This window comes from Octopus bimaculoides, chromosome 15 (genome assembly GCF_001194135.2).
Source record: "Octopus bimaculoides isolate UCB-OBI-ISO-001 chromosome 15, ASM119413v2, whole genome shotgun sequence".
Classification (NCBI taxonomy): Eukaryota; Metazoa; Mollusca; class Cephalopoda; order Octopoda; family Octopodidae; genus Octopus; species Octopus bimaculoides.
Window position 1 is genome coordinate 14,268,988 of NC_068995.1, and position 12,382 is coordinate 14,281,369.

At 35.2% G+C, this 12,382-nt stretch overlaps 1 protein-coding gene across 1 annotated transcript in view; it reads left to right on the plus strand.

The window, feature by feature from the left end:
* LOC106873618 (filamin-A) overlaps positions 1 to 12,382 on the plus strand; it is a 91,896-nt gene that overhangs the window by 3,359 nt on the left and 76,155 nt on the right. The window contains exon 3 of the mRNA XM_052973452.1: positions 112 to 164. Coding sequence (XP_052829412.1) covers positions 112 to 164 — 53 coding nt within the window. The remainder of the gene's footprint in view (positions 1 to 111; positions 165 to 12,382) is intronic.

Genomic DNA, 12,382 nt, shown 5'->3' on the forward strand with positions numbered 1-12,382 from the left:
ATATATATATATATATATGTATATATATATATGTATATATATGTATGTCGTAGTAGCGCACCTGTTTGTTTTTTTTTCTTTTTTTCTGTGTTAGTTATTGTCTTATTTTAGAAATCTGTTCCAGCCAACAGAGTAGAAATGGTATCTAGCTCTGTAGTCATGTAGTAAGACCTGCTTGAAATGTTAGTCAAATCTCCCTCAAATCATATTCAGTTGTCTTGATAAAATAATAAACTGAGGGACACATTTGATAAAGTAGTCCTGCACTATATCCGAGGATAAAACTAGATGGTCACGTTCGGAACGGTTTCGATCTTGGGTCTGCTTGCTCGATAGGGGTTAAATAACCACTAACACCTGTTCTCCTTCTCTCTCTCTCTCTCTCTCTCTCTCTCTCTCTCTCCCTCTCATTTTCGTGTAAACTTCGTTTCGTTATAGAATTATTCTAAACACTTCTGCTTTCTTTCATTCGAAAATAAATGTGCTAAATACTGGCAGCACACGACGAGGGAGCATCATAGTGGTCGCTTACCCTATTAGTAATAGCAACCAAATTCTATCTAATTACGCACCCTACGGTCTTAATGAAAGAAGAACTGCATACATCGACAATGTAGCGTTAAATATAACAATGTCGGGATGGTCGTGGTTGGCATGCTTTTCAATTTACGAGCCCGTTTGATGAAGGCTGACCTGAAGCTAAACATAATCGAACAGGTGTTTATTTTATGTCTAAGCATACACAGCTAGAGCATATAATAAAATATAGTAAAAATTTTCCAACCTATACGACAACTCGTTCGTATATATTCGTATATATTCCGAAAGACAAGGGTCCAAACCGTTAGATTCTTTCACCGAATAAACACTTTTATAAATTCTGGGGAATAAATATATATAAATATAATAAACGCTTATATATATATATATATATATATATATATATATATATATATATACACACACACACACACACTTGTTGGGATAAGTTATTATTCTGCTCCTTTCCTATAATCGTTAACTGTTGTTTCTCCTCCAGATCCTAAGTAACTAATTTCTGCTACACACTTGCTCTATTATTGCTTCTACATTCTTCTCGTGCACAAAAAATAACTATAATGATAATGAACTTTATTCGACGCCTTGATTCTTCAAATTTCGATACCGTTAATTCATTGTATAGTTATTTTCTTCCTATCCTACTATCTAGACCGACCAGTGTACTCTTCTCAAGTTTGTCCACACACACACACGCACAAACATCTATGTATAAATACACATATCCCACGCTGACAACTGACTTAGTTCAGAAAGGTTGCGGGAGACTAAGCTGACTGCCGTATTATTGTAATCTTTATTATTATTATTACTCACAACACCTCCCATCCAAACGAAGAGACTGCCATCTTTCAGTACCACCCTCCTGACTGCAAAATAATCAGATTTTTTTTTCTTTCTGGTGTAACTACACAAACTGGGTCTCGTAACTAGGGTGTATATGTGTGAAGGGGAAATGTAGGGGAGGCCAATACATCAGCGGGGGGAAAAACACCCTCTGCATAATCACCACTGGTTTGACCTGCCTTCGTACAGAACACACGCCAAGCTGGTTTCAATTCCTACTCGTAGCTGTTTCGCTTTACTTAAACTGTTAACGCCCTTGGGAAAGACATTAATGTTAACAGCATAAAATAACAGATCCAGTGTTATCCGAAATGAAGGTAATCCAAGAATCTAGTGGCTTCCATCAATTATAAAAAAAGAATCCGGCAACAAAACAAAATAAAAAAAAAAGTACACGATATATGGTTTTAGTTTAACAGTATCCCATTTCACCTTCTCTAAATCCAAGACCTCGTACAGTAGGCAGGGTTCGTAAAGTTGCTCGAATTTTCAAATGGTATTATTTTCATGCTTTGGGGACTTACATTTTCAACATTAAGTGCTCCTCAGAGTATGTATGCGATAAATCATATACACAGTTTCGGCATAACTGTCCCTCTAAGTGTCCCCCCACATCTCAAAGGAAAGACAAAAAGTGCATGGAGGTGATAGTAGGGGAGAGGGCAAAATTTAAAAGGGTAAAAAAGAACTCGGGAGTTTTGAGGTGGAAAATGATATATTCATTCATTCGTTCGGATTTACGTCTGGGTTTTTTTTCCTATGCTAGCAAGGGTAAGACTGGTACATATTGTTTTATAGCCGGATGCCCTTCCTGTCGATAAACCTTGGAAGTTGTCATGCGACGCATTTTTCAAAAGCGCAAAGCTATTGGAGGATTTGTTGACAGGGAAATGTGAAGAGGACACCGTAACTCATGAAATTGCAGAATGTAAACACACACACACACACTTGCGCGCGAGAGAGAGACCAGCTTCTTTCAGTTTCCGTTTACCAAATTCATTCAGAAGGCATTAGTTGGCTCAGGGTAAAAGACATTTGGCCAAGGTAGTAAAGCAGTGAGAACTAAACTTTGAACCAGACAGCCATATCTCTCGTATATTCATTTTTAGCTAAATTTTTCTAGAGATAACTTACATTAAGGAACACAGTTATATGGAAAGAAAATAAAAATTTTAAATTATCAAATAAAATTAGAATGTTGCGATAAACCAGGGGAAAAAAAACCCTTCTGTATGTCTCCCTCTTTGTTTGACAACTGATATTAGTTTGTTTACGTCCCCGCAACACGGTGGCTCAGCAAAGATAAACCTGTGGAATGGGCCGCTGAGTCGAAATAAGTATAGAAAGTCTGTTGGAACGACCAAACTCGTATTTATCTGTTGTGTGTAACACACACACACTTACATGGTATATAATTATATATATGTAGATATATACAGATATCATTCATGCTATATGTACACACACACACACACACACACGCACACTTCATAGATTCTATAAGTTATGAGTATGATATATAAATCGTGTGGTTTGTCTTTATTCCCATTATTCGTTTTCTTATGCGTTGACTTGTGGCACTTGGCAGGTAACTGGTTGTCTTGCATATTCACCTGTTATTTAATGTACCTGTCGGTAACAAACCAGTTAGCCCGGTCTGGCTTACTTGTAGTGGATATAGTTGTTTATTTTCCGTTGTCGATATTGATAGTGGTGGTAGGTTCTTTACTACTTGACTATAATCTTAAATCTCTCTGTTCGTGCTTGTCTCGTCTTTTAAAATGTTGCTGTGGATTTATTTTTTATCGTTGCATACTCGCCCCTATTGTTAATATTACACAGTTCCTTTCCTGTGACAAACTACTACAATTATTTTTAAAAGGACGAGCTATTTGTATACAAATGGCTCATCCTGCCACCTTTCTAACAAAGAATTTGATAATGATTCATAGAGGGACGGAAAACAGAAAATAAAAAAAAGAAAAACCAGGCCTTGTTGTGTTGTACAACTTAGTCCCGCCTCTGCCACTCCTTTATCAAGTAATTCACTGCAAGTGGAAAGGGAAGTTGCGAACAGAAACTTCTAGCTGGTCTTTTGCTATTTCGACAATCCTACAGTCCTATGTCAGCTTAATCACATTTACCTTTCTTTTTGTTTAATATTTATTTTAAAAAATCGCTACTGATAGCTTTTTAAAGTTATAATTAACATTGCTTTCATTATTACCATTTGTTAAATTAACAGTTTATATTCTAATGAATTCGTTTGCCTATTTTTTTCCCTTCTGTTGAACAACTTGTCAAGAGACATTAAAAAAACCTTATTCTCGTCAAATCATAATAAATATCCTGACGTAACCGGCAATACGGTGCATCTAGGTCAGCATTGCTAGTACTAAGCATGGACCTGCTGTTGTCTAGCTTATTCTGTTTTATTAAATACCAAAGTATCAACATTTTTTTTTTTTTCAGGAGACATAATTACGTCTCACTCTGACTTAAAATGCATTGGCCCCTTTTTAAGCTCCTTTTTGCTAATTATTATTTCTCGTATCAGAATAACAGGAATTTTATTAGTCATTTTATAATTACTTTCTCATAGAGTAGGTGTTCTCTACTCGGAAATTCTTGCTACTTTTCAAATTATATTTATACTGTATGTATGTGTGTGTAAAAAGAGAGGGGAAGTGGTTAGGAATATGCTAGGAGCTATTTAATAGAGAGAATACTCATGAATATTGCATATTGTATTATATATTATTGTATAGAAGCATCCACTTGGTAGTCAGATTAAAAGGAAACATTTTGAACTACACACTTGGCCCATCAAGTGTCCTATCACATTTTTGTTTGCATGGATTGCTGAGCTGGTTTGAACTGCAGACAGGAGTACCATGTCAGCATATGCAGACAATGTTACCACAATAGTGTCAAACACACAACTTGACACCATTTTAAAGGAATTAAACTGGACAAGTTGTTGGGATTGCTCCATCTTGGAACCTCGGAGACACGTCTGTAATTTGTGTCAATGGACCAATTAAGTTGCTTGAGCTGTGGTTTCTTTCAGATTTGTGAGGTGGATGGGAATTGAGATCAGCCAGTTGGCCTGTATCACCCAGAAATAGTTTGAGAGTGATCTTTCTCTGAAAAGTTGGACAGAGGTGGCAAACGCATACATTGTTTTTGTGATGTATGATTACCTTTTCATGATGCTTTGCCCCAGTTTTTGTCTGAGTAGCTTGAAAGATCTACTCTTTTGTTTATTGTAGAAAGAACTCATTCCACTGATAATTATTTTACTGTGCAGATATTTTGAGGCTGCAACAGCTATAAAAATATCTACATGGTGAGCAGGTGTGATTGTCCTTTATCAAGCATGTTTACCCTCAAGCTTGTCTCTTTGAAGTTACAATTCTGGGTCAGGTAAAGACTAAGACTGGTGCTGGTCATCTGAAATGTCATACTCATAGCCTTCTACCAGCTAGGCAGTGTAGTCCCCACATTAGAGTTCTGCAGAGGGTTAATGAAGTGTAATGTTTTGAAAGACATTTGACTTGAGAACTGTGGATAATTTCCAGAAATATTGGGCCTAGAAATATTACAGAGGGACATTGCTGATTCAGAATGAACATTACTGGCATGGAAATGTCATCATTAGGTCCAAGCCCAGTTTGGACCATTCTGCATATACTCACTCATTGTTTGAATGTTGCTGTTTTGGGCAGTTTTTGAACAGCTGTCATGTGTAGGATGGATAGGTTATTAGCTGAGTCTATTGTGGAGATCACTCTGCTATCTTTTGTCAGCAGGACAGGTAGCTTTCTAATGTTTGGTGGCTATAGAGAGAGACCATGATTGACACACCGAAAACTGAAAGTGCCGAGGACAGACTTTTCTCACATTGATGAAGTCCTCATCTATTTTCTAACTCTTATTTTTCACACACTTCACTTGGAGTGGAAGGTGAAGATGGAAAAGGCATCCCAGCATAGTTGTTGAATGGTAGCTTGAGTGAATGGTTCTATTTTCGGCATGTACCAATAAGCTTGGGAAGGACACTCTGTTATTTAGTATAATCTTGGTCCTTCAGTAGTCCAATGAGGCAAACTGTCTCTTGACACTTCAGCATATATATTGCTATACTGCAATAAACCATTTTTTCTCTCAAACATTTGATTTCTGTACAAACCCTCAATGCTCTCAATAACCGACCCTTGTGATGCCCTTTCATCTGGCACCCTTGTGGCAGTAATAAAGAAACAAAAAATGTCTTTTGAATGACACTCCTGATTGCTGTGAATCTCATTCCTGTTTTCCAGCTGACTTTATCTAAAGAGCTGCTTGTCAAGGTCAAACCTTGACCTTTTGGTTCCAGCTATGCCTATGTTGAGTTGTGGGAGGAGACAGCAGTATTCTAACCTGATATGCTACTCCTTCCCTTCATTCTTGTTTTTCACTCAATTTTAGAAATAACTGTTCTAGACTTCTTCAACAATCTTGAAATTTATAGTTAGAAATATATTTTCACATCTTTTTATATCTTCAACTCATACTTTCTTTTTAATAACTGAATCCAGTTGTAAATTCTGGACTGAACTGCCATTCTCTTATCCTCTTGTTTCTCCTGTTATTAACCACTATCCAAAAATGTTTTTGTTTTGTAAATTTAAAACCTTGTTTTATCATTTAAAACCGGCTGCATGGAACATTTCCTTTTGGTGTGTACAAAATTCTCATTACAGCTTTAAGTACTACTCAACAGTTCCTGTTACTTATCACCATTTTTAATATCAGTTGTAAGAAATAAGCCCCTTTGGAGAGATGCCCCTATATGGCTACTCAACCTGCTAGAAATAGCTGTCAAAAATCCCTCAAGTTACATCCTACCATCTTAAAAACAGAAATATTAGTTGAGGTAATCCTTAATGTACACTCAAGAACACTGACAGGGATGGTCACATGTGGAATTCCATTTGAGTATAGGTCTAGCTGGATGGTTTACAGAACTTACTGCAGTTACCGTAGTTGGATTTAATATTGCAATGAGTTCAAATCCTTGTTGCTTGTCCATCCTTGCTCCAAATAGTGAACACCAGGTATAGCTATGTGATTAAGAAGCTTGCTTTGTAACCATATGGTTTTGGGTTCAGTCTCTTGGGCAAATCCTTCACTAGGCCAACCAATGGCTTGTGACTAAATCTGAAAAATGGAAATCTATTGTCTGTGTTTTTGTCCCCATGCTTGGCAACCAATGTTGGTTTATGTGCTCACAACTTGGCAGTTTGGCTTAAGAGGCCAAAGTATCAGTCTTAGAAATACTGGGGTCAATTTGTTCAACTAAACCCTTTAAAGCAGTGCTCCAGCATGGCTGCAATTCATTGGCTGGAGCAAATAATTGATAAAAGATTGTCATGTACTGGGGTTGACTTTGATCCCTACAATTATGAGGCAGCATAATTATATCCAAAAACGTTCTTGTCACTAAAGCCTGAAGCTTTTGAATTTTATGTTCCAAACTCCTGACTAGAACCTTCATTAACTCTTTCTAGGCCTTCCTTCACTTAGCTTTATTTTTGCTTTGGAATATGAATGAGACGTGTCTCTTGTTTTAACTAACTACTTCAAGTGAAATAAAGGTATCAATGGAACAGCTGTTTATTTTTAATTGAATAAAATATAGAGCAAAGAAAAGTTCATAAATAATAGTTCATCTTTTGTCTCCACTAAATAACCTGATATGTTTGAATATTTTGATCATTTTTTTAAAATCTAGGATTATCTGCTCACCAACATTGCATTTGGGTGAAAATTTTAAATTCTAGAATTTATATCAACATATGGGTTTTAGTAATTGAGATTTATGTCCAATTCATACCAGAATGGAACATGGATGCTAAATGACGAGTGTTATCATTACAGAAAGTGGTTTAACTGAATTTTTATACATAATTTTACATTTTGATTTCAAAATTATATATAATGGATTATCTACAAATGTATTTCCTTTTTAAAATTGTTTTTATAAATTTTGCTTGAAGATTTGCTCTTTCTCTCTATTGGAATAGTCTCGGTTGGATGGCTAAGCAAAGGGGAGATTGATTTTCATTCTCTTGTAAAGGTAACAATCATAATTACTGGGCTCAATTTCTGTTGTTCCTCTTTATCCCTAGATTGGGTATAGTGTGTTCTAAAACGGTTTTAGGGACCACTTGCATAGTGTGCAATTTCAAAAAATGAATCTGAGGTCCCACTGACATAGCTATATATATATATATATATATATGTATGTGTATATATATATATATATATATATATATATATATATAAAGCTTACTAGAGCCACCTACACACTAAGGATTGGTAGTTGCAGATCATAACATTATTTAATATTCAGTCAGTTCAGTATGAAAAAAAGAGACGTGTGAAATAAGTTGTCTACATTATTGTTTTTCTTTTTCACATCTTCTGTATTTTTATTTAAATAAACACTAAAACTCAAACGTATGCCATATGTTTTATAAGCTGTTCTTGTTTACCTTGTCTAGTATGTCTGATATATATTATCATTACGAACCATTTTCTTTATATTTTAAGTTATTAGTCTTCAAAGGTTTTGACAAATTTCATGTACAATAATTGTGATTGGCCTAACTGGTTGTTGAAATGGATAAATCAATTCAATTCTATTGTTTTATATGTTCAATCATTAATGACCTATTTGAATTATTTATCTTTCCTGTTCAGTAAATTTATATATTTACCCTTATTATGGTAGTAGTTAGAGCATTGGTTGAAATTCTTTGCACTATTTATTGAAGCTTTTCATAGTTTGAGTTCAAATCCTGCTGTGGCCTACTTAATCTGTCACTTCGTTAAATACCACCATCACCAGGTACTTTGGGTGGCTTTAGCCAGAGTCTGCGACTCGAGACCTGGTTGTTATTTCTAGCAAGTCATGCAACCAGGCAGAAGCTCTCCTCTTGGTTTGTGCACTCTTCATTTTTATGTATTTGTAACCCATGTGATTACTCCAGTAAGGTTTCACCAAGATATACTTGTACAAATAATTTGTTTTGGACCCTAACCCTAACCCTAATCCATTTGGACCAAGTCTTTGGTTTGGCAACACCTTCCTTCCTCCCGATAAGTTTTGGACGCCCTGTAAAAGGTTATGTACACTGCATTTTTGACTGACAAAATAGTTTTCTGGGCCAAAAAATACCAACTTATCTATGTATACAAGCTACATTTCCTGAAGATCTGTAACTTGTTCCCAAGAGCAAAAAAACAAATTAAAGCCTTGTTTTTCTGCTCAAATTTAGAGAAGCCAACGACATCTGTTAATTTTTATTCTATTTAAACCCCTGCACATCTTTTTAGGCTGGCAGATATAAATCTCCCTACTTCTTGGTTGAACAGTTTACTAAGTCTTAAGTCTCTGATACTTTAAACAATGCTGTTTATTCAGACTTTTTAATAACTTGCATTGTTATCCTGTTGGTCATTCATGTTTGTGATGCTGTTATTTCTCTATTCCATTCATAATGAAACAAACAATATAGTTTTTGTTTTTAGGAAACAAAAACTACTTTTTCAAGATGCATCAATTAAACCTAACCCATGCAATATCCGATGCTTAGCCTAGTCTGGCCTATCCTATATGTCGTTCTTGTTTATTAATTAGTGATGAAATTATTTCTACTAAAATATGTAAACCAGTTAACGAACCTTAGATGTTATTATCGTCATTACAATCGTATAGATATCTTGTATTGAGCATCACCAGAATGATTGCTCTCTCTCCCTCAGAGAGAGAGACACACAGAGAAATCAGCTGAGAGAGATTGTTAGCCAGGTTTATATTCCTAAGATATGTATGAAATGATGGTTCCCCTATGGTTACATCAAGAGTTGAGGCTTCATGGAAGGAAGCAAATAGATATCTCATTCTTCACATCTTTTAAATATGAGGTTTTGTTGCTACATTACTAATATTATCTTGACCTATGCTTGAACTGACAGTCAAATCCTCTCTTATCAAACCCCACTGTCTTAAAAGCTGGTAAGATACATCGGTTAGTATGATCTTAGATATTTATCTGAATAAGTGATTATGGCTCAAATGCTTTTAATCATAGACTACATGGAGATATCCTAAGGTTAAAAACAGACGAAACAAAAACCCCGAAAGCAAACTATAATTAGGACGTGAGCATGTATGGAGAATTATTTAATGAAAATTGTATCTTATCTAAATATACAGTATGGCTTTGAACAACTGTATTTAGAGCTGAATTGTGTAAGTTTATTTGGAGGTGCTGAGTGACGTCTTTCAGGAGATTGACACTTGCTGAGCAAAGCAGGCACAACCAAGTAATTGTCTGTTATATATTTGATGATAGTATGGGAATTGTCTTAATTTCTGAAATACATTCCAACCAATCCTAGTTGTTGAATTGGAGAGTCTTTTAAGAGTTCAGAGTGGAGAACTAGTTTTCTAATATTTTAGTCTTTGAAACAACAACAATAATAATAATAATAATAATACTAATGGTTTCAAATTTTCGCATAAAGCCAGCTATTTTGGAGGAGGTGATAAGTCAATTAGATCAACCTTAGTGCTCAGCTGGTACTTATTTTATCAACTCTGAAAGGATGAAAAGCAAAGTCCACCTTGGCAAAGTATGAACTCAGAGTGTAAAGACAGACTAAATTCCACTAAGCATTTTACCTGGGGTGCTAACAATTTTGCCAACTCTTCACCTTAATGATAGTAATAATAATAATGTCTCTTATATCTAGAGAGTTACCACTAAGCTGTTGCTTAGTTCTGAGCTCTATTAACTCTTTTGTTGCTATATTTCTGTTGGAACACATTGCTTTTATTTCGATCAATTTTGAATATAATAAAGGATTTAGTAAAATAAGTCACAATTAAACTGGTGTCTTGGAATATAAATTAGCACAAACTCTTGATGGAAAGTTCTAATTTGTATCACTTTTTTTTTTTTTTTTTAAAGAGGAAGTTTGTACTATAGAACCGGAAATGATCTTGGGGGTGTTGGTATAAAGAACTAAGTAGACAGAAGCTGAATTCTCTCCAGGATAGAATCCTAGACTGTCGTAGGTAACTTCCCCAAGTGTCATTGTTTTTGTTTTCTATGTCTAACAAAACTAAGACAGTAAGCCCAAATGCTTTATTTTTTAAATGTCCTGCTTTTAATTTTTATCCACTGTAAAGTGGTTGGCATTAGGAAGGGCGTCCAGCTGTAGAAACTATGCCAAAGTTGATATTGGAGCCTGGTGCAGCTCTGGCCAGCATGGAAAATGAGTCAAGTAAAAGATATGATGCATGAAAGGCTTCTGTACAGTTTCCATCGACCAAATTTCACTCAAGGGATTAGTCAACCTGGGGTCATTAAGAAAAGACTTGACAAGATTCCACACAGTGGGACCAAACCCCAAACTACTTGGTTGTGAAATAAACCACCCATCCATACTTCCATATAGAAACATCTGTACCTGTATCTAATTGTCATTTTATGTCCATTTTCCATTTTCGCATGGGTTTGGACAGCTGGACACAAACTGACAAGGCCAGGGGCTGCATCAGGTTGCATAATCTGTTTTGGCTTGGTTTCTACAGCTGGACACACTTCCTAACGCCAACCACTACGCAGAGTGTACTGGGTACTTTTTATGTGGCACCATCAGCAATCTTCTATATTTAGCATTAAATTTTCAACCTTAAAAAAAAAAAAATCTGGCTCCTTTTGAGTTAAGAAATTAATTCTATACTAATTAATCCATTTTGGGGTTTCATAAAGTGTCAAGATCTTGCTAATGAATTTATTTGATGTTTTGATAAATTCTTTCTTTTTTGAAATTTTGTTTTTTAATATACTTTCTGATGGTTGTCTTAATTGTAACAGCTGTTAGCATAGATAGCTTAACTTGTAAATCCTGTGAGGTGGAAGTGTTTAACTCCAGTTGAGCTGGACGCTCATCATTGATGTGTGATAGCAATCTTTAACTAACAGGCATTAGGAAATATCTTGGGCTTTTTTTTTCCTTCATCCTCAGAACTTACTTAATCTAAGTTCAGCTCGGATTGAATTGACAGTCCAGTGAATCTTCTATAAGTAGTATCTTTTATCTCTAACATTATCATGTTTCAATTGTTGAACTAATGTCCATATTGGCGCAACAACTTGAAGTCTTGAGTCAAATAAATTTACACCAGCACCCATTTTTAAGTCTGGTATTTACTTTATAGACTTGATTTTTTTTTCTTCTGATATTTGGTTATTTCCAGCCATTTCAAGTGTCCACATTGAGGTTCCCCTTGTTAGCAGCTTTGACAAGGGTCAGTATAGATATAGCTTTAGTCTTGTATTAGTACTGAGTGAGCAAATCCTATTAGCAAGGTTATGCAAGCCATGATCAACATATATTTTTCCTATGTGCAGAGAACTCCTGATTGCATGCTCCAATAAAGACAAGTATGTGTTGAGGGGGTGGGGGGATAAGGCTTCAGTTTGTGTACTGCAAAAAAAAAAAAGATTCTTAGATTATTGAAAAAGCAGTCTTCTTGTGTTGAGACTATCAATGAGTATGGTTGGTCATTGACTGTGAGTTTGCATGGAGGTGGTAGCAGTATGTCAGCAGGGTGTGTAATCGCTTTAAAGCCGAGACAGCCATATTGTCATCATTTTGACTGTTTTTCCTTGCTCCCAGGGGCTGGAAGGAAAATCATGTACTGAAGTTTTGTTTTAATTTAATTATTTTTCTTCTTTGATTGCTAATACTTCTGTGGCTATAAATTTTAATCCTATTTAAAATATATACCAAACAAACATCAAAAAGCTAAATATTGTATAAAAAAAAAATATGTAAATATATATTTTATAGTTCTTTTATTTTTGCTTTTTTTTCTGCCTTTTTCCCTGAAATTTGATTTGATGTAATTTATTAT